Source organism: Platichthys flesus, chromosome 9, assembly GCF_949316205.1.
Source record: "Platichthys flesus chromosome 9, fPlaFle2.1, whole genome shotgun sequence".
Lineage (NCBI taxonomy): Eukaryota > Metazoa > Chordata > Actinopteri > Pleuronectiformes > Pleuronectidae > Platichthys > Platichthys flesus.
In genome coordinates this window covers 9,014,499-9,040,762 of record NC_084953.1, presented here as the reverse complement: position 1 = coordinate 9,040,762, position 26,264 = coordinate 9,014,499, and the positions used below count along the sequence as shown (strand labels likewise).

At 43.0% G+C, this 26,264-nt stretch overlaps 1 protein-coding gene across 5 annotated transcripts in view; it reads right to left on the bottom strand.

Moving 5' to 3' along the window:
* The window catches only part of ptprsa (protein tyrosine phosphatase receptor type Sa), a 215,371-nt gene that overhangs the window by 93,868 nt on the left and 95,239 nt on the right, over positions 1-26,264 (bottom strand). For all 5 annotated transcript variants that reach the window (XM_062395296.1, XM_062395299.1, XM_062395298.1 and 2 more), the window contains 2 exons: positions 13,017-13,162; positions 9,949-10,090 (listed from right to left, as the gene is read on the bottom strand). In XM_062395296.1, coding sequence (XP_062251280.1) covers positions 9,949-10,090; positions 13,017-13,162 — 288 coding nt within the window. The remainder of the gene's footprint in view (positions 1-9,948; positions 10,091-13,016; positions 13,163-26,264) is intronic.

Below are 26,264 nucleotides of genomic sequence, written 5' to 3'. Positions count from 1 at the left end.
AACTGTGTGTGTGATCAATAAGAATTCTCATTATCCCTAATGTGAATATTCTTCATCAGTGCTGCGTGCGGGGAAAATGAGACCATTTTAAAAAAGCACCATCATGTTGGAAAATGGGGGTACTTCGTCTCATTGACAAAGTCACTGCTTTACAAACATATTTGTAAATTCAGCAATTATAAAGTCTTGGGTTTTAGAAGATGTATGTGAGCAGGGCTTCTGTGGGCCAGAGAATCAAGACTTGGTGCTCTCGACATGTGGAGCAGGGACTCTCTAAGCCTGCCCAGCACCAAGCGTCCAAAACAACAATGCATGGAGCTGCTGCACTGTGCCATTCCTGCCAAAGCAACTAATCTAACCAAAACAAACACCAGCTCCCCCCCCAAAGACAAAGACTGGCAGTAAGTGAAGGATTTGGAGACGGATGGGTGGGTCTGGGGAGCGAAGTCAAAGACTTTGTGGGCCATTAGCTTGTGCAATTAAGTCGCTAATGACAGGTTTGGAGGCACCTTTGGTGGGAAGAACGACAATCATGAATATGTGGGGGATATAAATGAGCAGAGGGGCACGCTAGACGCCGGCCGGGTAATCTCTCGATGTCACTTCAAGATGAAGAGCAGACACGACAGCAAGGGTCACAGAGAACGTGCCCAAGATAAGTCGTAGTGTTGAACAAATAAGTCACTTAAAAAGATGACGAGGCCGAGAAGTTGTGGGCCGAACGCTGATAAGATAAGGGGGGGTTAACAAAGAGGACCACAGCCACAATTTCCCCATCATTTCTTGCTGTAGCAGCATTTGACAGAGAAATTGGTGAGTGGTTAAACGTAATTCTCTATCAAGATGGAAGGTGCCTTCATAAAATGACAATAAAAGGAAAAACACATACAGTACACATTGTGCTCAAATAAATGTCCCGTTCGGCTGTAACAACCTCATTCACACAGAGACGAGATGCCTACTCCCAGTATTTGGATGGAAGGGCATGGCAGAAAATGGGGGTCTATGATGTTGTGGGCAAAGGGGTCAATGGGCTCGAGCAACACATGTCAGGAGCACAATGGTGTGGAGCACGACCAGCTGCTGCTCGGTCCAGGTGGACCAGGGCCACACTCCAGAACAAAAGCTTTGTAATCTCAAAGAAATCCTGCATCTTCCAACTGGCCTGACTCCGAATGCTATTTTCCTCATAAATACAATCTAACTGGTCCTTACACCTACAATGGTCTAACAATATTCATTTGCCAAAGTATAAGGCTTCTCTTTCTAAGCTGATGTGTGTGCCTCGCATTGAAGAAATACTAGTAGCCATACTGCATGTTAAGATTTCCATAGCTTTTCCACAGGTGGCCTATGCATGGCACTTGTGAAGCATGCAGAACTCAAAGTCATGATGAGCTCTTCTGATCCTGCAGGGCTCACAGCGTAACCTTTGTGTTGGATACCTCCAGTCACCTGGGCGAGAGGCTTATAGATATGCATGAAGCCGGTGGTCCAGGCCATATCCCCTTGCTCTTCTTTATGTATGAGCTGGACCACTCCAAAGGTCGCCACTAAAGCCGTGTCCACAGGAAACACTCTTTTTCTCGCAACTCTTATTGTGTGCGTCTCTCGAGCAAACAGTTGTTAACATTTTATCTCTGCACGTTACCGTTGTATTCACTTCCATGTTTTATCGGCTTGTACATTTTGATTTATAACGTATAATGTTCCAAAATGCAAACACTATGATTCATATTAGTATGTTCGTTTTGTTTTCTTCATAAATTAATTACAAATGACATTATGAGCGAGTAAATCCCATGACCAGATGGACCATCGTCCAACCGCACATTTCTATCTGCTTGACCAGAACTGCAGGGGAACTGATTTACATTTTTTTCCGTTATCCAGTAGAATCCCATGACACCAAAATACTGGCAGAGATTTAATGAGATATAATGACACGGAGGCATTATAGATGGGAGAGCAGCCGGGGAGCTTTTACTGGGAACCAGATGCAGGAAATCCAACCACTAATTTCGAAACTGATTTCACATTGAATGTGCATGTGCATTTCTACATATAATTGGACGTGTAACAAGAAAATTATTTTCATTGTTTCAGGTTCCACACATGGACAATGGCTGTTTGAGAGAAAAAGAGAAAAAGAACAGATGGACATGATCCGATATGGGAGGAAATGGTTATTTCTGCCACAGGCTAAATCACCAGGTGAATCAACCCAGTGAACACTTTTCATTGTAAAACGTCTCAGAGACACTAATCTCTCAATTTAGTCTCAATGGCCAAGGAGATGGCCAATTTACTCTGGCCATCTTATTGCTGTGACAAAGGATCCATTTATATGGACTTACTAGCCAGTAATAAACCAGTGAGCCAAACCTTAGCCAGTCTCCTGCCTCCCCACTTGCTTTTTGCCTCTTCATGCTGTATTTTCTTTACTCTACCCCGGTGCTGTACATTGGCTGTGGTCAGATGTCCACAGTCGGCAGGGTCACTCTACTTGAGCAGGAATTATATGAAATTGATGGCGAACAGTCCAGGAGCCAGTCACCCGTGGATAGAGGCTACTTCCTTCCACTTATCCCGCTCCATCAGGAGCTACCTCTTTTCTCTCCTCCTTTTCCTGCTTTATCTTTTGTGCTTCCACTCAGCTTGTGCCCCCCACCCCTCCCCCCCATCCCCCAATCTCAAACGATTACTGCATTAAAGGTTTGAGGGTGAAAGGATTCAGATGTCATAAATGCCTATCTTGGTGAATTTTCTCTGGAAGAGAGTATGTTTCTCTAATAGTAAAATAACGATTGCAGGAGACGAGTAGGTATAAAAATGCTAATATTTAACTATGAAGTGGAACAGGGGGAGGAGAGATGATCCATGGTAAGGAGATAGAGAGAGGAAGCACCAGAGTCACCTCAGGATAGCGAAGGGAAAAGTTCTGAGTGGAACAACACGAAACTTCTTAAGCCTCCAATAAGATTGAGGGGCATGAGGGCCATGCAGGTGGTCAACATTTGACTATTGATTTGTTGTTTGTGCCAGGCCTGACCTCTCCCCTGCACCAATAACACCAATAACAGCTAGAGAATCCTCACACAGCGAGGAGCAGCACCTCATTGGCACTATCACAGAACAAAGCACGAAATGTGCTGCACTTGTAATTCTCCTCAAATGAAGGAGCCAGATACAAACCGCACTTTTGTGATCATGCACACACAGGGAGACCCTATGGTTTATCATCTGCAAGTGGGAAAACTGCTGGAACCGAGAGCTGAGAACAGGCGCTTCATGCAAAAATGGGTTCACGGTGAACAGGTAACCTCCGCTGATGGGTGTAGATCTTAACAGCACGAAACAAATGTATTATTTACTGGTGGAAGCGGTGGGTGCTGCTTGGGAATGAGAATTGACTTGTTTATCAGGGACAAGCTGCAGACAATGCAGTGGGCGAAAACAACTCAGAGAGCACAGGGACATGGCGCGACGTTAAACTCAAATGAGGTGTGTCGGGGGTACGAGGCTTCCTTAAGAAAAACACACTGCCTTCTCCTCTTTATCTCTGGCGTGCATACAGGTGCTGTGGCCATCTGACTGGCATGTTTAATAATGCTGTCCTGGCTGGTCAATAAAGATGGACACTGTGGAAGGTTTACCAGGAGAACAGTCGAGATGCACTTGAATGTGGGACATGTCAACATTTCAACAAAGTCAAAAAAACGTTATATGCTTTCGGACTCATGGCTCCACACTGCCCTTCTTTAGTACCAATAGCCTCACTTTACAACAAAAATAAAACAAGATATGTCCATGTTATTATTTCTTCTTCATCCATTTCCTTATTTTGGTATTTCAAATAAATAGATTTCTTCCTTGTCTCCCTTCTTTGCTTTTCTACTCACCCGCCTGCCACTTTTTCTGCATATATATCTAGCTCTCCCTACAGGTGTTGGAGGCGGGTGGAAGAGGGCGGAGGCTATACCGCAGCAGCAGACAGACAGAACAGGAGAAGAGAAAAAGAAAAGCAGCCAGATCTGTTGCTGATTCTGCCACTTTTTCACTGTCTCATTACAGAGCAGCCTAGGCCTGCCTGCCGGCTGCCTGGCTTACTCTCTCTTAACTTTGTCTCCCTCTCTCTACAGCACACACATACTCGAACAAGCACACACATGGAAACACACACTCAGCTGTCACCCATGCAAACTTACACACACGAGGAAACAAACTATTTCTCTCCTTCTTTCTTTAACACCCCACAACACACATACACACACATACACACACACACACACACACACAAACACAAACACAACACACACATGCTCATGTTTCACCGTGCCTTATACATTTTTCATCCTGCCTTCCCCCGATGCCCTGGACTCACCATTTCTAAAAAATAAACTAAAATAAAAAATATATATATAAAGCATTACCCTTCAGCCCCATATTAGCACCATGATAAAAAGACAAGAGGAAACAATATGCAAAGACTAAAAGTCAAAGAAATGTTGCAAAAGAATAAAACTTTGTACTCAGTCTTTTTCGAGCATTTGCGAGAAAATGTAAACTGTAGTTTTCAGAGGTTAGAAAAAAACAGGAGGTCAGGAATGAAACCCGAGGGGAATATTTCACAATCTAAATGTGTTTTTGAGCTGGAGCCTTTTTGAAACAAGCAGGGAATACTGATGAAATAAACAGCAAGGAGAAAAAAAAATGTTCTCTCTCTATATTCCTATCATCTCTCATCTGTCCGTTGCTCTCTGTCTCAGCTCGGGCTCAGACTTTCAAAAACACAAACCAGTTTTGAAGTCAGATTGCATCACACACACAAAAAGGGAAATCTCATATTTATCCAATTCTGTAGCAAATACACTCACAGGACAAGTTGTGATGATGACAACAGATAATAATTGTGTTTAAGCTATTACCTGGTGCTGGGATTTTTGTGTAAGTGGAAGTGTATTTTGCTTTACGGCTGATTCATCATCCTTGTGTTTTTTTTGCCAATTCTTAAATTGTTTTATACCTTAAAATATAATGTAATGCAACAATATTATTATATAGGATGCTCTCTAGTTTTGAGAGAGAGAGAGAGAGACTGCAGGGAGGACGAGAGGAGAGAGCGTCGGCCATAATGGGAGTGATACTGTATCAGAAAATCAAATCTGATCCAATCAAATTCACAATAACCTGTGTCTTCACAAAGCAGACGTCAGTTACCAGAAAGCCCTGATCAAACAGCAGCCATGCTAAGCCCTACTGCCCTCTGGGTAATAGTGGGTGCACTGACCTGACCAGCACATGTTGCTCTGTGGCAGACGAGTGGAGTCTCCAGTTTACTTTAAACTAGCAAATGACAATGATTTAATATAAACATACATCTAGAGTAAAAGTATTGTCTTTCCCACCAAATGTAAAGCAACATAAACGATCCGTATCACAAACACAAACTGAGAGACATTGAAAGAGACCCTGAAATTCAGCTTTACAACAAATTATACCTAACAAGAAGCTCTCACGAGAAAGGGGGGGGGGGGGGGGGGCTGTGGATGAAAACCAGGCTTTGGAACTTGGCAAACTCAAACATCAACAGAGAGCGGGAGGATTGGATCTGTTTTGGAGAGAGTGATGAGAGAGAAAGAAGAGGAGGTTTGATTGGTTTCACCTGGTTGGGAGCGGCAAACGAAAATAAACATGTTGTGTGTGTGTGTGTGTGTGTTTGTGTGTGTGCGTGTGTGTCTGTGTGTGTGTGTATGTGTGTATCAGTGCACAGCTGCAAAAAGAGGTCACGGATGGGTCTGGTGTTATGCGGCATTCATATGTAAGACAGACCTGAGAGCTGAATTGCTGCACCTGTGTGTGTTTGTGTGTGTGTGTGTCTATGTTAGTGTGTGAGTGTGCGTGTGTTTGTGTGTGTGCGTGTGTGTCTGTGTGTGTGTGTGTATCAGTGCACAGCTGCAAAAAGAGGTCACGGATGGGTCTGGTGTTATGCGGCATTCATATGTAAGACAGACCTGAGAGCTGAATTGCATGCACCTGTGTGTGTTTGTGTGTGTGTGTGTCTATGTTAGTGTGTGAGTGTGCGTGTGTATCAAAGGTGACTCTCTACTAACTTCTAAGTTCAAACGTCTCAGAGATGTAAGCGATTGTTCCTTCAAAAAGAGAAATCACAGCTCCATGGCTTCACCAGCGAGCTTGAACTCCACCAACATGATTATTCTGCCTTGAGAGCCGCTCTGCCTGGCTCTGATCCTGTTGATGGGATCCCCAAACACCGCGATAGACACATCATATTGACAACTCTTACAACATTTGAAACAGAGCAGGAGACCTAATCTCATCAATCAGGGTTTTCCCTCCTTCGGGAGCCTCGGGGGGGGGGGGGGGGGGACTATTTGCAACAGTAATGTCAGAGGCTAAACACTGCAGCAGTCTCAAAGACAAGCACACAAACCGGGGTAACACCCCATGATCTCCTCACAACAGCATGAGGTGACACTTTCCCAGTGGCAACGCTGCCTTCCTGTTGACACTCGAAACACTTGCCTGGAAAATACAGGCAGATTCTCAAAACTCAAAAAAACATTCCGATGATATATACAAAAATAAAAAGGGCACAAAGCAAGCTGTAAAGTTGTGTCAGATCTCAAGAGTACACTTCATACACTTGTCAGTCCCTCTCCAAGGACTCCCAGAGGACTGTGTGCTGCGTCTCAGTGCAGCCAGATGGCCCCCATCTTAGGTATTCAGCTGAGGCAGTGAGGCAACAGCCAAGGAGGTGTCACAGACGATGCTAAAGGCACCCTGCCACCAACACACACACAATCACACACAAACACACCAGAGACATCAGAGGAAGAGGTGGAACGGTATACAAACATAACTATGAATATTGGGCTAAAGGTCAGTCTGTTTTTTTTTGTATGAATAATGTCTGAATTTTTTAATTACCTCCACCAAGGAGGTTATGTTGTCACCCCTGTCCGTTGGAAGGATTTCCACAAAGCTTGGTGGAATGATGTGTCAGCTTGTGCTTCTGAATTTTGGGCGGACTTTTTAAATCCCTTTCTTTAACATTGGTAGCATTGATAACATTATGTTTTTTATTATTATTTTATTGCATATTAACTATTTGGCGTTGTGCTCTATTGAGTGCCATAAGAAGACAAGCAGACAAGAACTACAATGTGTGTGTGTGTGTGTGTGTGTGTGTGTGTGTGTGTGTGTGTGTGTGTGTGTATGTGTGTGTGTGTGCCTGAGTGTGTGGTGAATACTGTTATTATTAATTTGTTTTTAAACTCCAAGCAGAAACAACATGCCCTCATGGTAGGTGAGTGCTCAAGTGGACAAAGAAAGCCAGTACATGCTCCTGTGTGTGTGTGTGTGTGTGTGTGTGTGTGTGAGCTGGAAAGTGACGATGCCTTTAGTCTGTAAATTCCAGTATTCCACAGCCTTCAGTTCAGTGACTCTCATGACCTTTTGTTAACTGGTGAACATCCATTGATTCCTTACTGAGATGTATAAGTGATGCATGTTTGTGTCAATGCATGTTATCCCGTGTGTTTGTTTGTATTTGTGAACATGAATCTGTGGGTTGTGCGTGGGCGTGCAGTTGGATTTTCTTGCAAATGCGTGCCACGGCTCTCCGGCCAAGTCACCCACCGTGGTGACCCATTTTCTGCCTCTCCACGTCCCAGACCACAAACCCTCTGTTTACTGCAGATGTGTCCCCGGTGCCTTGTCCCATATCCCATAATCCTATGCCCCTGTTCCAAGAGCCCATGTTTGTCTATTGTCCTCCTCACCTGTTCTATAATGCCAATCGTCCGCAACACCCCCTGTTGGCTGCCTTCATCTCTGGCCAACTTTTCTCTTTTTTTGGGGGGGGGGGGGGAGTATTTGTTTCTCTGGTTTGCTCCACTTACATCTCTATTTGCATTCTCTCTCTCCATTGACCCTCATTATTTTTCTCCCAGCTTCACCTTCCGCGTTTTCTGCAATTAAACTCCATCTTTCTTCAATCTTGTTCTCCAGTTTTCTGCCTGTATCTTTCCTGTATCCTCCCTTACGCTGCCGGGTTAATGCAGCGGGCCCCGACCTCATTAAAGATGGAAAACTGAGAGAAACTACTGCTCTCTTCCTATGGCGCTCATGTTGCACCTTCAACCCCCATCATCACTCTCTCATCCCTCTGTCAGCCTGTCTTCCTCTGGGCTCTGGAGGAAACCTCATCAAGCCGATTCCAATATCTTTTTATCCTCCGCCTGCTCCTGTGGACCACCCTGCGTTCGCCTTGTGCTCTGTTTCACACAGCTGTGCTCACAACTGCACACGTACATGCCTGAGCTTGTAGTATAAAAAGGGGTCTGCTTGTTCAATATCGTTTTTTTCAGTCCGTCTGTGTGCCCACCGCTTCTTTGTATAGGACTTTCAGCACACTATAAAATCCAAAAATTTGAATTATGAAAAATATGAGTCCTTACGTACAGCGGCAAACTGAAAGCTGCTCATTCAGTGTGAATGAGTTCGAATCAGGTCACATCTTTCTGTCCTAGTCAGACAGAAAACGATCTTAAACCGAACTCGACCTGAGCCTGATGTAGATAGACAGGTAGGTAACAAAATTATAAATAATCAATGACCAACCCAATCCGAGCCAAACCATAATTTCTAAATGCACCCTGCCCATTCGGTCGGGTCCCAAAATTCAGGTACCAACACTCTAATATGTATCCCTCCAGGCAGAGGAATCAAACTGTGACAAATGTGAACAAACAAGTAATTTCAATATATACGTGCCACTTCTAAATATGTATTTCAACTTTTGAAGGACACCTGAGCCACTCACACCTCCCCTAGCACCCACCAGCGGGCTCCCAGTGCGGGGGGGATTTGTTGCTAACAATAACTAACCCAGGCTATTGGGCCAGGCTTCCAATCCCTGCTCCAACATGCATCTGACAGCCAGGAAGGCCTAGCCCGTGTGCTGCCAGCCAGTCAGCAATAGCTCAGCTTCAACCAACCCTGGAAACATGGCAGATGGTGGCGGGAGAGAGAACAGAGGAGAAGAGAGAAGACTCTGAGTGTGCTTGTGTGTGTGAGTGTGCATGTGTGTGTGTCTGTGTGCGTGAGAGGCAGACAGACAGGTAGACGGAGAGAAAAGGACGCGGGAGAGTGTGACCACATGCTTGCTCTCCTCGGTTAGCGTCCTGCGTGACCTCTACGCTCCAGCTCGACCAATGATGTAATATCTTTGATGAGAATAAACCAGCGTGTCCAGGAGCCTCTTGGTAAAGGTCCAGAAAGTTCAACCATCATTGATTTCATCGACACATCTCATCCAATTTTGTCGTTTGACACCTGTTGTGTGCACAAGACTGTGTGTGTGTGTGTGTGTGTGTGTGTGTGTGTGTGCAGACCCAGCTGTGAGTTGCAAGCAATATTTCATTCAAGGCTCCTTTTGGTTTTCATCACGGGGAAAACAGAGGTCCAGCTCGTACATGAATGGGGAGTTGATTAGTGGCATCAGACTGATGAACCCATGATAAACAGCCTTCACACAGTCCATCTGGTCTGAGTGAATGTGATTCATTTCAGGGGGGGTGCAGTGTGCGCCTGAAATAATCCTCCACATTTTCACATGCATTAGTTTGGCTTCTCTGGTGGCGCTTCATGAAACAGTAATGATTTAGCTTGAACGTTCTGATAAAAGGGTAAAAGAAAGAAAAGGGAAATATTTCATAAAGTAATATACAAACTGATCTAACCTATAGGTAATAGAAATAGATAGAAAGACGTCAAGGTGCAGCCCTCGCTTCCTGGCAACTGCAGTTCAAAAACTCAAGGTACCATAAAAAAAAACCTGAGGAGCTCCTGGTTTTCCACTTTAATGATTTATCTTGTGGTTGCCCCCTGTGCACAAGGATTTTATATTAATGCAGCACTCACCTCGGATGATGGACAGCTTGGCATTGACGGTGATCTCGCCCTCGCTGTTCTCGGCTACGCATTCGTAGATGTTCTCATCTCGCGGCGCGCGGAGAGGCTGGATTCGGAGCACGGCGCCGGCAGCCTCGTCAAACTCGATGGTCTGTGGGGGGGTGTTAAGGAACAGGGTTGGGTTAGCCTGCATATAGTGTAGGGGAGTGTTAGCATGGAGAACCAGAGTAAACCAATTTCATTTTCAATTTTCACATTTAGGGTTGATAAGATGGCAGCTTCTCTGCAGAGGAAACCAAAGAGGGAGTTATAAGAAGGTATCCTTGAATGGAAAGGTACTGTGTGTGTGATTTATAACCTTTGGTCCTAATAAATACAGAAGTCTAAGGAAAGGCACATTCTCTCTCTCACCACACACACACACACACACACACACACACACACACACACACACAGTCCCATATCTGTATGTGTGATATGCTCGCTTTTGTGTGTTTTCGTCACGAGTTACTTCAAGGAGGTTAAGTTTTCACCCCGGTCCGTTTCTTTGTTGGTTGGTTTGTTTGTATGGAGGCACAACTTGTTGAAAGGATGCAGTGTGTGTGTGAGAGGAGCCTGTCACATGTTGGTTCAAATCCAGATCAGGGAACTTTCTTTAACATGAAAAGATCAGGCATTTTTAAACATTTTCATAATTTCCCAATCATTTATGGATCTTTCCCAATAATTTATGGATCAACATATTAAGTAACTGACGTCTCAAATCAAATATGATGCAGCGTGATTTAATTGATGGGGTTTGTTGGGCCTTGGCGGAGGTATGTGTTTTTTCTTTGGTGCCAGATTTTATCTGTAATTACTCCTTTCCTTCTTTGCAATGACCTTTGAAAAGTCTATTTTCAAATTCTGCTTATAATAGTTTGGACATGCCAATAACTAAATTTGTTGAATTAAATCAAAATCTTTTTCAATGGTGTCCTCAGAACAAACAGTAGAGCTACATTAATAGAGGCCTGTGACGTCAGTGGCTGAGACTGACATTAGCTCAGTTCTGACATTGTTTCAGAAACTGGCCACTGACATATTTTGAGACTTTGATCTCTTTAAAAAATAACATATCAACAGCCATGTGCCCTGCAGCAAGAAGCTGAACCTCAAGACTTGGCAAATGAGTGGAATTTAAATGGTGGGATGTCTGGACCAGTTACCACTTTCTCTTGAACCAGACTGCCATTTCGCAGGGTTATTGCTCTAGCCTTAAGAGTTAGAGAAGACGGTCAGCCCATCTGTCAGTCTCCCTGCAAAGCTCTTCCAATAACCATCTCTCCTCAGAGGGGCGTACACCATCTCGACGAAGGGTTCACTGCTGAGATCTCTGAGCAAAGCTTGATTTTGAGATACAAGTACAAGTCTTGAGCAGCCCCGCTGCTCCCCTGCTGCACATCTCAGAGCTGAGCTGTTAATTAGGCTAAAAACACTGCAGAGCACGGCATCACGATCGATATCAAAGCAGCTGTCTAGAGGGTAGAACAGGGGAAAAAATCATAACAACTTCAAAACCCCTTTACAATTTTTTTATTTCATGCTAAACGGAGGAAGAGAAGCGTCCGTTCTGGCGGGCTGCGTCACGCCCTTGGCTTTGTTTCCCACTTAGCATGCAAGGGAAGAGAACGTACAAACACTACTTGTCTTTTAGTTTGTCCTCCGTGGAGATGCTGCTTTTCCCCCTGTTGATGCTGTCTTAATTTTTTCATTTTTAGCCTCCTCCCCTGTGGTTGTCTTCATGTTGCAGTGTGTGTCTGTGTGTATGTGTTTATCTATCTCTCTATCTGTGCGCTGCCATCGGCCTTAACGAAAGCAACTTTTTAATTAAGAGACACTGAGCATCAATCAAGACTTTTAGAGATGTCATCTGGGACGCCTGCTGAGAACTTAACCACAAACATCATGAATAACACACAGAAAGACACATTCACACAGGCAGAGCCGCACAAAACAAGAATGTGACAACGGCAGAGTCGGAGGAATGAGGGAGCTCTGAATTGCATTACTGGCCGTCAGCTACAGCTAATGGTGGAGCCGCACATCACTTGGAGGTAAACACAGCACGTCTATGAAAAGGTTGGAGGTTGTTGTCCACGACTATTTGTGTAAACACTGGGTGAGGGAAGAACACGAAAACACCCTTTTTAAAAAGGCTGCGTGGGAACCAGAAAGAAACAGAAGGCTGCGCTTTATAATGTGAATGTGGTGCCGAAGTGTGATGAAAAAGAGCTGCAGAGATGTGTGGGCCAAGTTTAAGAAGAGTAAATCATTTCAGCTTCATGCTTTAGCTGGGACTTTGCAGGGAAGGAACTGTGTGACGCGAGTGAAATGTGGCTCCGGATCAGAAAAGTGTTAGCTGCGAACAACAAATCCCACCGTTGGTTAATAACTTTACCTTTAAATAACCGCTTCCATTTCATTGGAGAACGGTGTCTCCTTCAATCACACTTCATTCGCCCCAAACAAATATTTTTGCACTATGTAACTTTGGCGAGCAGGTTCAAGGTCCTGCCACACAAGTCAAGATGAATGACAGTCAGCAGCTGTAATGCCGCACAATTAAAAAGAAGTCGTTCAAGAACAGGGATAGTCTTCAGTCTTCAGTAAGGAAACCTATTCAAAATATCACAAGAATTCCAAATAGAGTTTGCCATGTTTTTAAGAGCAACAGCACTTATGCTTGGGATGATGAGGAGAAATCACTGATTACCTTCTTTGCTCTATCACTCGCACTCTAAACCCGGTTGACTCACCACTTGTGGTGAGTCAAAGAGTTGCAACATAGTGCTGCTTTAACGCTCAATGAAATGCATTTTAAGAACAATTTTATTTAATTTGTTTTTTATTTTACAACAAAAACTTAGGAAATACTAAATTTTTAGAGACTTAAACTCCAAAGAAGCGCCTAAGAAAATATATAGGAGATATTACATTTTCATCGATATTACATTTTCATCGTATCCTTAAGTCTTGTCACATGACATCGCAGTAACACAAACAACCTGTTGCTAGCCATGAAGCTATGAACCCACCTCTATGCGCTGGGAGTTGACCTTCTTGCCTTTCTTGTTCCAGCTCACCCGGGGCTTGGGGTCGCCTGTCGCCTGGCAAACGAAGGAGACCACGCCCCCTGAGACGCCAATCTGGTCGACGGGCACCTTCGTGAACCTTGGTGGTGCTGAGAAGTGAGGGAGACGGGGGGAGAGACAGAGGAGAGAGAGAAAATGAGCCATTAGCACTTAGTGTGAGAGGAATGTTTCACCGCTGGAACTCACTTTGCTCCTCTCGATGCACTAGGGCTTAAATGAGGGTAATTACATCAACGCAAGTCTAGACGTCCCCATTCCAATTTGAGCGCATGTATATATATCCACACAAAAATGTGGTGTTACGCAAATCCACACCATCCTCTTCTTGCAACCCCTTCTGTGTCTATTCTTTATCTAAATCTGTAGCTACTTATATTTAAGAAGTTTCCTGTGTTTGTTTGTTATCACGTTTATGCAGAACTTCAGGACGGATTATAACGGAACCTGTCAGAAGGATTTGGTTTGGATCGGGGAACAAAACATCACATTTTAATAGCGATCAATGGTTTTTGACTTTTCTTTTACATTTTGAAATAGGGCGTTTAATGCACGGACCTAAATGAAAATAATTAATGGGATCTATGTCTATGAGTGAGCACCATTTGTTGCGACTTGATTGAGTAATTGCTTTTCTAGTGTCTAAACGTATTTATCACAGCAGAGAGGAGCCAGTTTGAGTTTTGGATAGAGACTAAATAAATACCTTGACGGACAGACAGGACAGACAGACAGTGGGTGGATTGATGAGACACGTTGGATAGATGGACACCTATCCACACCAAATCCCATGTGTCCTGCACATTGATGGTCATTGTGGTGATTGAACCCCTTTCAGCATCTTTAACTGGGCCATGCCGTCAATGCAAATTACCCCCTGCGGTGCAATCTCGGATTGAATTAAAAAGACTGTGCCCGTCCTCATCTGGTACCTCCTCTTTTTTATGCTGTGTAGTTCTGTGTGTAGATCATGACTTGAGAGTTTATACGTGGATGTTGTGCCAAAGTGCTGATGGCTAGTAGATAAAACAAAATATGGCACTGTAGAGAAATGGAGTCTGGACCCAGGCAGTTTCATAAGAAACCGTCAGAATAAGATGATGAGGCAGAAGGAGTGAATTTTCCATTTGACATTAACATTAAAGCATTCAAAAGGGAGAAATTGAGTGTGACACTAAAGAATTATGCACTCACTAGGGACTGTGACCTGTGATTAAACTGTACATCAAACGTTAGTAATTTTGGGCGCTTTTTGGTGCTCGTGCTTAGATGCAGAAGTTAAAGACAACAAGCCTGATAGAAATAAGGAGAGAGAAAGAAAACACAGTCTCTTGGGGAACTCGTTAAATCTGAATCATACAGAAATGTGCGGATGATCAAACGGCCGGGCACATAGCGTCAGATTAATAATTAAGGGACCATGGGCCGACACCAGTCTCCAGGCGGAGCAAAACACATATATGAAGGAGAATTCCTGCATTCATTATCGGGTAAAGGGAGAGAGCGAGTGGGTACTTTAGACGGAACGAGGCAAGAGAAATTGTGTAAGACAAGGGGAAGGAGAAGAAGAAGGGTGAGTGTACCGCCTCAGGAAAGCACCGGCACCGCATGCAAAGTTAATCTCACCGCCCCCAACGAACAACCAAAATATTTCTGATGCAAATATTACAACAACATACACAAACTCAACGCCCCCCCCAACTTAACTCGTTAATGGTTATTTAATCTCAAAGGCTGGTTTCACATTTTGTCGTTTTTTTTCTTCTCCAAGTAGAATGGGATCGCTAGAGGATGAGCGGTTACACACATCATAACCAACACCAAAACTTGTTCCTGCAGTGTGTGCCAATGGGGAAGACAAATGTAACCTTGATTTTACAAGCTTAGATGTCTGCGAATGCAAGATTATTGCTGAAAGTCCGGGAATGTGCTCATTACACCTCCCGTGATCAGACAGAGATAAAAAATATGCTGTCAAATAAATACCACTGCTGCTGTAATATGATGTTTCACGCTAGCAGCCACAGACAAGCTCTTATCTTGCTTAGATTTTTTTCTTTTGTTCTTGTGTAGTTTGGTGTATGTGCAGCTAAAAGGGTAAAACATGACACTTACTACAAGGCTAATGATACTGGGACCATCCGTGCAAAAGCTTGTGCATGGTTTTATAAGACTTGTGCATTCAAGCATTACCTTGACGGTGTATGTGAATAAAACTGTCTGGGTTAGACAGGTATATCGCCAATCAACAGTTGGGTAAACCCATAGGTTCCATTTAACGTTTAAAGCCGGTAGGGTACTTAGCACCGTCATACCATCCCATTACTAGATTCACGGTTCAAATCCTAGTGTGGGCGGAGACATGCAGATTGGGGGTCAGGTCATTTTGAGACTCTGAATTGTCCGTAGGTGTGAATCTGAAAGTGAATGGTTGTTTGTCTCTGTGTATCAGCCTGGAAACCTGTCCAGGATGCACCCCCGCCCCCCGCCCGATGTTGACACGTGAAGGATAAGCAGTGTAGATAGTGGATGAAATGGAACCTTTAAAGCCTGGTTCAAAGTGAGAGCTAAAAAGGACCTGGCAGATGGAGTTGAGCCACACTCCTGACAGCATTGGCTGAGCATCGAAGGTTCGGGGCCTACCCACTCGGTCTTCTGTGCCTGGCCGTGTCCTGAGTCATGTCCTGAGTCAGACTGGCTTTGGCCTAAATTTAATAGATTATATATACATTATATATATATATATATATATATATATATATATATATATATATATTGAGGTGTTTCTCAAAAAAAAAAAAAAAAAAATAAAGCAATTCCAGCCGGATTGATGAATGGAGTATCCCCACTGAGGCTAGCATTCATGCTAGTAGGATTAGCAGCGTGACCTCTTCTCGGGCTCACATCAGGCCATCACAGGCTGCAGCACCGAACAGAGTAATCCTGTCAAACTTTTCTCCACGTTTTTTCTTTTGCAAAAAATATCATTCAGAGACTGCTCAGTGTACTCATTTCAGGCAGATGCTGCATTTTGATATCCGTGCAAGATGTTCTGAGGAGTCAGAACCTCATCTGCTGCAGACACGACCTTCACCATTACTGGATTTCGTGGCTGCGAGTGGGCTACATGGCATGGTATCTCTCGGTTTGATTCGGCTGTTCTGCTGTATACGTAATGAGAGCACGCAGAGTTTATTCATGTCCTGATTTATTCCACGATTTCGGTGAATCAGTCTGCGCTGTAGGCTGCAGCCACTGGGCCCAAAATGTTCCAATTTAATGTTTTAAATATGATTAATCACTAACAGAGTTGTAAGTCTGTAGTGCAGCTCGGCCATGGTGCTGTTGACAGGACTCAGACTGTTGCCTGTGTTGTTTTGCAGAGTTAAATCAATGCCCAGCCACGAAAAAACAGGGCAGTGACTGATTGACAATTAAGCCCATTTTAAGTGGTTGCTTTACGATCGATTGAGGCCGGAAAGCAACTTCAATTCATAATTTATAATTGAGAGTTACATATAAAACTGTGTATCCCGATCACATATTTCCCCCCCCACCTGTTTGAATCTGCAAGCAGACACCTACCTGCATCTGATGCCATTTTTGAAGTGTCAGACAGTTGTTATCAAATATGACACACACACGTATACTGCTTGTTGGACTGACAGGGGTCAATTGAAAAACGTTATCATATTGCCAATACCTAAAAAAAAAACATCATACAAGATAAAAGGTCTCTCTGACAGCTTGTGAGTATTGGACATCGACAGACCACACGCTGAGCAAAATAAATCAGCCAATGGGTCGGGATTAAACTCCCCTACCTTTATAAGAAGGCGGCGTGTTGTGGGCAATCATTTTAATGTTGTAAATATCGATCCCTGCTTGTCTGATGGTCACATGAAAGCATATAGATTGATATTTTTAAGCCCTCTTTAAATCCTACTCTTCATCTGTATAGAAGAGACCCATGAGGATGGTACATTCCCAAACGCACAGGAAAAATGTTTTCAACGAAACATATAACCTATACCTCGATATCTACACTCACATGACGTATAGCTGTGAAGGAGTAACGGTTGGGGAATGATACAAGCGCTGCAGTTTTTCTCCAGCATCATGGAACAGGCTCACTTTATCTGGAGCATACAATAAACCCTTTTTGGCTTTTGATACTTTCCATTTCCATTCTGAAAGTGCACAAGACGGCTCTACACAACTCAGCTCCTCTGCATTTGACCTCCCCTTACAATGTGCCCTCTGTCGAGACAGAAGAGGGATTTACACAGAGCAGGCCTGTGGCAGTGGTTCTGCTGAAGGCCGGTGCTCTTTGATTCGTTTTCCCCCCGAGCTGGACTGTTCGACATTTACGCCCAGTTTCTTTCTCTCTCTCTCTCTCTCTCTCTCTCTCTCTCTCTCTCTCTCTCTCTCTCTCTCTCTCTCTCTCTCTCTCTCTCTCTCTCTCTCTCTCTCTCTCTCTCTCTCTCTCTCTCTCTCTCTCTCTCTCTCTCTCTCTCTCTCTCTCACTCTCTTTCTTTGGCTTCATGGGATGAGAGATGTTCTTGCCAGCATGTCGGTCTGAATTTGACTCCTGGCAGATTCAGGACTTTCTTATTATGTCTTCGATGTAGTTTTCAACATAACATCGGTGAGGGTTTCAAGTGAGAGGTTTGCAGGTAAAAATGAATGAAATGAACTAGAATGAGACAGTTGGAGCCATGAGGGAGAGGAGGAGGACGAGGAAGAGGGAGTGCAGGTGGTGAGGTCAGTGGTCAAAAGTGAGGAGGACAGAAGATGACAGGGGGTAAATGTTGTCTTTTACTCTACTTTCTTGTGGTTTCTAGTTTTTAAAACAAATATGTGTAAACATGAGTCACATGCATTAGTTGCAGCCGTTAAGTAGATAAGAGCCATTTTCATAGGCTATCAAGTCCCATTTCTTTTGCTCACATCAACATACGTTATAATATTTAGAACTTTTTACTAAAGAGGTTCATTCATTCTGCCCTTTTGCATTTAGAATACGCTAAACTGGCTTTAAATTATACTTTTCTGTGTCCTGCAGAATCCCCTTCATCTACACATGCTATCCCATCATCTCTTTACCATATGTTCAGATATAACGATACTGCAGTGTAAGTCCACTGTTTACATTGTAGACTATGATGAACACAACTCCGATGTGAAACCCCCCCCCAAAAAATATTTTAGTTTCATACAATATTTATGAAAAGATTCATTTCAAAACAGATCAGATAAAGCAGTTTGTAAACGTTCTCCATGACCCCCGGCTCCAGCTGTGCTGCAGTATTTACAGCTGCACAAAGGTCAAAGCCACGGGGGAGACATTAGCGTTGTGTGTGACATGGGAGACGAGCCTCTCAGTGGCCCACAGAACACATATATCCCCAACATGTTACACATTCTGATGCGACTGCCCTTGCCCAATGTCAGCTGGGATTGGCTCCAGCACCCCCCCCCCCCCCCCCTTTGATGGATAGGCGTTATAGATAATGGATGGATGGATGGATATGCCACTGATGTCAGAGGTTAAATCTCTGATCTTCACGGTTGATGAGTGTCTAAAAGTGAAGATCTGTAGGCATTCCTGCAGGCTATACAATTATACATATAATGTTTAGATGGTTTTGTGTTCTGCTGTGTCATGATTAACCACTTTCACGCAATGCACACTATCTGTCTCTTGCTTTCAAAAACAAAACAACATTTTCGGTGTTGTGTGTTACATGGGACACGACGATTTGTAAGGAGCATAACAAACGAATGGATTCATTTGGTTAAAATGATAAACAGTGAATCGTAAGGTGCCTTTTTGTGCTTCTGTCTTTGTGTGTCTGGCAAGTACAGTACAGTGTGTGCATATGTGTCGAATGTGTTTGCCTGTTTTTCCCGGGCCATAAACCAACCCTCTGCCACTGGCGAATGTCTATTATAGTGCAATCACTTCAGGTATGCTGTGTGTGATTGTGTGAACCCTGAAGAGCATAATTAACCTTTTTTTTCAATTTCCCTCAACTGTGTGCCTCTGGGCCTCTGCTGCCAGTTACTGTTGACTTGAACCTTCCTTTTTCTGAAGTTTGAACCATGCCACGTCGCCAGTAATTGCAAGGTAGAAAGATGTTGAGTGGTGCAGAGGCTTAAACTGCTTTTAAAACCCCCGGTAATGAGTGATGACAGAGATCGGACCGCATTATCAACAGATGAGCTTTTGCACAATGTTTGAGTTTAAGTGGTTCAGTGTGTACTACTTGTACAAATGAAGTTGACACACACTGCTGCGTGGGGATTTAAACACTATTTCCCGGGATGAAGGACTTTTGCTCTAATCATCATCACTTTATCATCATTTCAGTCTCTGATAAAATCACACAACAAAAACCTGACCACTGAAGATGAAGGTGTTCCCTTTAGCACTGTGCAGTGGGGTGGATTTCCCATGAAACCTTTACCCCAGAACAGCTCCCCCTACCTATTATGTGTGGTAGAACACATTGGTGACAGCATTACCACAAAGTTACTGTGAATCCGTACACTGATCCAGAAAGCGAGGTCAGTCAGGATGTACCTTAAAACATGTATTCTCTCAAATGTCCAATAGAGGGCGACTCCTGTGGTTGCAAAAATACTTTTCATTTGATTAATAACTTCATAAACATTTTCCTAGGAGTTTATGGTCTCAATCACTAATTTCAAGTCTTCTTTAATGCAGCATGATTTTCATTTCGTAAATTATGGTTCCATATAGAAATAAAATAGACGATAAAGCACATTATGCATTGGGGCATTGATACCATGTGAGGGATAGCTACTACCGTACGTTTTTATTTAAAGTGATAAAAAATGTTATCATACTTGCTTGACTTCACAGTAAAAGGTTGGCTCTTCAACCATCGGACAGAAGTGGCATTTATACAGAACTTCTACATTACCATTTATGGTAAGTCAAACATAAGTTAGTAAATATGTGTGAAGTTAATATGAAAGACCCAGGAATACCTCTACGTTTATTATGAATAAAATATAACTTAATACTTCTCTCTGCTTTCTGCTTTCTGTTTGTATTGTAAACAATTTACAGTTCTTTTACTTTGAGGTACCTTACATAAAAGTCTCCAAAAACCATCTCTGGTCACATAACACACATGTGACCAGAGATAACATTGAAAGGACACTGCACTCTCAGCGGCTATTTTTCCCCTTCACCTAACTCTCTCAATTCCCGGTACAGCACTACCAAGATAAGCTCCCAAGACCCGTCTTTATCTGCCTGGCAGGGGGACATGGTCCGAGCCACGGGGGCCCGCCTACCTTCAGCAGGCCCTGAGAATAGAACAGATCCAAGTCAAACATGAGCAGCGAGCGGGTGATAAAAAAAAACTCAAACTGCGCATACGGTCACTTGTTTAGCTCGTCCAGAAGCCGCCTGCTACTGACCACCACCTCTGTTGGACGTGATAAGAGAGAATATACCAGCACTGTGATTATAAAGTGGCGGAGAGTGGGAGGTGGGTATGTGAATATGAGACGGCTCAATTTGCAGTACTTTACTGTTGACGTTTTGGTGGTGGTGGTGGTGGTGGTGGGGGCTGTTAGGGGAGGAAGGGGTCTGGCTTCATGACTAATACAGTATTTGATGGAGAAAAGCTTCTCAGGTCATAAATAGGACCCATTATCTGCCGAATTAGCAAAGTGGGAAACAGGATGATGCAGAGCCATTCAGTGATTTGCAGAGAAAGGCAGCAAATTGGGGAAAGGGCACTTGTTATCCATCTTGCTACAAATAGGTATCTTTCACAGCACACAGAGACCTCTCTGTGCCTTTTTGTCACCAACAACGTCTGTAAAGAACATTCAGGTCCATTAGAAGTAAATAACTAATTCTACCTCCTCCTGCCTCCCATAGGGTAGCAAGTGAAGTGGGTTTAATCAAGGTAAAGATGGAGATGAGGATTATGTTTCTTTATATTGTATATTGTTTGTTCCGGTTGAGCTTCTTTCAGATAATATTCTCATTAGGTTATTATAAATTTGTTATGTTGTCATTAATGTCTTTCAGAGTATATCTGAGATTTTACCGTATACATTTCAGTTGTTATTATCTGCTGTTGAGTAGCTTTCTAATCTTAGTGTTTACAAAGCGGATGGGGACCAATATGAACCACGGCGTGCTACTTATTTAAAGAGGGTTGATTTAGTAAAGCTGATTCTGATGGAGATTAAACTTAATTTTCATATTAGCCAAACAGCAGACGCATGACACACACAGGGGCACACACTGTCATGACTGACATCCTGGGACGAAAACAACCAATTAAGAGAAAGTGGAGTTTGCATCTCAGCTTGTCTAGGACTTTTCTTAGACCTGGTATGAAGTTGACTCACAAGACTGATTGAAACTCTCGACATTTAAAATGCATCCGTTCAAAAGATGCAGAGAGGTGATGCTGAAGTTGAAGCACAGCCGTGTGGACCTCTGAAGTGTAGAGGTTTACTAGCTTGCAGTATCTGAAAAGTACAATACAGCCATCCATGAGACTCAGCAGGGCGCCAAGCTGCCAGAGCCGCCTGTCCGTCACTCCTGGACCCGGACCCTACCAGCCCGTATCAGCACGTACACACTGAGCAGAGGGACGGAGAGACAAACAGATGGACGGACGGACAGACACATAAGACAGGAAAAAGTTCACTCAAGTCTATGCATGAACAGGCTCCCACACATGCTCTCTCTCCCCATCTCACACACACACACACACACACACACACACACACACACCCTCTGGGCCCAAACAACCAAGCCCCATGAATCAGGACCAACTCACGCAGGCTGCCTGGGCAAGTGCCATCGCTATGGAGACCAAGCCTGTCCTCAGAACCCCGTCTTGCTTTGTCTTGTCTGGTGAGTTTTGACACGTAATCACTGGCAACTAAAACCAGAGGACTACTGCAAAACATAAATAAAAAAACAAGCGAGGAACGAAGGAAAAGGACAGAAACGCTCCTTTGGGTTTCAGCAAAATGTTAGTGCCAGTTTCTAATGAGATACTGGGAGGCATCATTATCAGCAAACTTAGAAAAGCTGATGATTTTGATCTTTGAGAACAGGGCTGATGTTTCTTCAGTCATCTATTTAAAGGCCTGCATCATATTTAACTAACTCTATAACAGAGGGAACTATATTCCCATTACCGGTTGTTAGCTAAATCTATCAGTACCTGTTAATAAACTAGAAATCCTTAATCTACTTTCAAGTGCTGCCAAGGTTCTTTCGAGCAGTGCACTTATAAACTCATACTAGTGATGCTGGGGGGGACAACCATGTATCACTGTGGTTGCGCTGGTGAGGAGTGAATGTCTGAAATGGTTTGAGCGTGTGTTCAGAGAAAGCCTGTGCCCTCCGCCAGTCAGGTTGAAAAAAAATATATTACTGTCTCACCTAATCTCAGCTGCAGCCATATTCCACCCAGCAGGTTCTGGGTCAGGCTCCATCCCCGCGTCACTCTGGCTGAGCAAGTTTAAGGGTTAATGGAACAGTTGCTTTTCCAATTAAAATTTAAGAGGGAAAGGCTAATTGGGATTTGATCTTGGGGCAACTGGGGTGCCAAGCAGCGGTGGATGTAATGATTAACAAAGAGGCTGCATGGATTGTACAGCCATTTCCCCACAGTGGAAGACTGTCCTTTTTGTAACCTTAAACCTTAAGGAAGTCTTAAAAATCCTATTCTCCTTTCAGCGGATTAATAAAGAGGCACGATGAGATCATTTTACAAGTGTGAATACAATCAAACTTTTATAAAGATATTTCATGAAAGAAGTGATAATATCTTGATAGAAGTGGAGGGAAAGGCTGTACTTAAAAGCTAGTTTGTGTGAGTATTCTTAAAACGATTAATTTCTAATGCCAGGAAATAAAAGGACGGCTCTTCAGTGGTATCCTTCTTTTTCCATATTTTTGAGGAAAACAAAGATTTCAAGGCTCTGATGAAAAGTAAAAATAAGTTGTTTTCATGCAAACCCTTCCCTGTTGCATCATGCACTGTGCCATGTTATGTCGACTGGCTTTAAAACAAACTCGAAGGGCTCAGGCTTTGCAGTCCAACGGGGACTTGTGGCAGGATGTGGGAACCCAGTGTAAAATGAGTTCTGGAGTGTTAGTACCCAGAGGTGAAAAACTTTGCCCAACCACACTGCTGTCACAGTGAGGCTGTACTTCTAACAGACTAGCACACTTGTAATATGGACAAATTGGTCCCATTGAAACCATTGTTGAAGGCTAAGGGGGAGGGGGGGGAGCAAAGGATACTAAATATCTTTCAGCCCACTGGAAATAAAGAACTCCATTCCTCAGAGAGATTGGAAGGATATTAAGCTAGAGTGTGTGATTCCAAAATGGCCACAGAACAAATTTCTGTCATTTAGAGAATCACTCGAGGCAACTGGCACTTGTTGGCTCATTAAATGAACGGGACACCTCCGGTTGCTGAAGGTGTTCTGATCAAAACAGAGGGCAAGAGAGCAAAGGGAACAGAGGAGACAACAAACAGTGAAAGCACAAATTCTACATTTAAATCCCCGTAAAAAGAAGCAGAAGGAGAAGTTTCTGAAAGAACATTCGAGGATCTAAACTTTCTCATCGATTGCACTGGAGTGGAGACGTTAACGCTTTAAAGCCACCTTGATGGTGCGGTGAATTTATCAGCAATTTTCAGGCCCTTCAATCACTTGTATTGTTCTGTCAAACTGGGTTCATATAACATCACATAAACTACTGAAGCATGTTACCGAAGAGAGAATGAGAAAGAGAGATGATAGCAAAAAAACGGCTGCTAGCTTGAATGATCCAGATCAATATGGTGCTGACCGAAACCGTGCATTCAGGGGTGCATTTAAAAGAGATAAATAATTTTCTGCTGACACAATATTTTATGCTTCTGCACGAATTTCACTGGCTCATGGCATTGGCTGTGTGTAGGTAAACAGCCATATGGGCGAGAGCAGCACTGTTGATTAGTTGTTTCCTCTCTCAGAAGGTAAATCACTTCAATAGGGCGGATACATGTCAACAATGCTCCCACGTCTTGTATCATAAATATTAGCGTATTTCCAGGGAGCCAGCGCTGTGCACCTTGAGCTCACACACAAAAAATGCAACAAGTTCAAACATGGTTTGAAGTCGGCTAAAGGAGACCTAAGAGGAGAGATGAAATGTGTGCCACTAAAATTACTAGCTGTAAAGTAACAAAAGTACATTTACTTACTTGTCCTCTTCAATGCTGCTTAATACTTCCCCTCCATTACATTTCAGAGGGACATGTATTTTCTACTTGATTATAATTCATATTTATTTGACAGCTTTACTCAGAAATAACCTTTAAGATTTTGCACAATGGATTACAAGGTTACAAACAGTTCTCTGATTAAATCTCTCTCGCCGTCCTTTTCCCCCTAAACTTGTTTAATTTCAAGTATTCAAGACTGATTTTTCTTCTTTCGTCAATCAGTAATGATCTGTCTTCCCTCAGATGTATCTGGTGTCCCTTTATTTAAAACTGTATATAAAATAATTGTGTGGGACTAAACCAATACTTTTACTCAAGTACTTTAATGACAATGACATTTTGCTTCAAATAATCATGTGCTTTTACTTATAATGCTGTATTTGTACTTTTGCTTGTGTAAAGAATTATGACGGTAAATAGCTTAGAGGATTACACTTAAAAATATAGACGTGCTGACAGGAAACAGATTCATGCCTTTAAGACATTTAGAACTTGACTTATTTTCTACTTATTTGAGAGAGAGAAAACAGTGGAAAGAGCAAAGCACTGGGCTGAGCGTGCAACAGCAGGGTTTACACAAAATTTAATTTGACAGAAACGAACTTGACAGCGTTGGGTTGAATATAATATGAAAGGAAGGCGAGTGAGGGAGAATGAAAGACAGGAGCAACGCAGAGAAACAAGGAGGGAAGACAGACGCAGATAAAGGTAGCATGAGCAAAAAAATAACAGCTTCACCAAGGGGGTTCATTTTTTTTTCTCCAATTGGCAGCTTCAAAGGAATATGAATAATTGAACACTCTCACCTCATCACTATGAGTTCTGGGCAATTACTATTAAAAGGCTAAAATGAAAGCAGGAGAAGAAGTGTGGAGGTGAAGGGATAGACGACATGATGATGTATTATACTGTCGTCTCATCCACAGACCCAAACAGCAAATTTATATATAACAAAAAAAGTTTCTCTTCAGTCAGGGAAATTTAAACTTCAGCTGGTTCAAAGATGAGGCAGTAAGCAGTAATTACTGAACAATAGGACAGTACTTTCTTTTTTTTACGATGTGATAAATACTGTTTCTTCTTACAACATTGACGATTCCCAGCAGAACACAATTTGTCATAATGAGACCAGTTAAAACCAGAGCTGCTGAAGCCGAGGTTCACTCAAGTTAGTCTGGGCCCTCTTAAGAGTCTGATGATGTTTGCTGTGTGGTCGTTTTTTGTTGTGGGAAATGGTGAAAACACCCTGGCAACACAGTGGCTCCACGGTTCATGAATAATACTAAAAATATTTTATTACAAAAGGGAGTTCAAGTATCAGTAATTTCCCACTGTTTCATTATTCACTGAGAAATGTGAAATTAAACACATTTAAATGGTTTATATGCTTTGCTGCTTTTTCCCCTTTTAAACATGACTGAAAAACACCTTTAACTTCAAATCTTGCTTCGATTCTATAAATACTTGACTTGGTTTCCACTTTCAAAAGCATTGCAAATATGTTGGGGCAAACAAACAGCACTTTCAGGCTTTAAGCACAGCGCCACAACACCGCCATCGCTTTCTTTGTCTGTGCTACAACACATATTGTAGATCAACAACTTGCTCATCAATATGCTATAACCGTCTATGACAAACCTCAGGTGACGCTCCACACACGAGAATAATTCAGCCTCACACACGTGTGTGTATGTGCACCTGCACACAAATTGTATTGCAAACATGCTGACAAACACAGGCATACACAAACATGCAAACAGGGAGCCATGCAGGCATTATTGAGGTAGGGATGGTGGGATTTATTGAGCCATCTTTCTTTCTCTTTTGATTAAAAATGTCTCCTTCTCACTGTGATTTATGAGTGTGAATGGAAAGGGATGAAGGGCAGAGAGAGAGA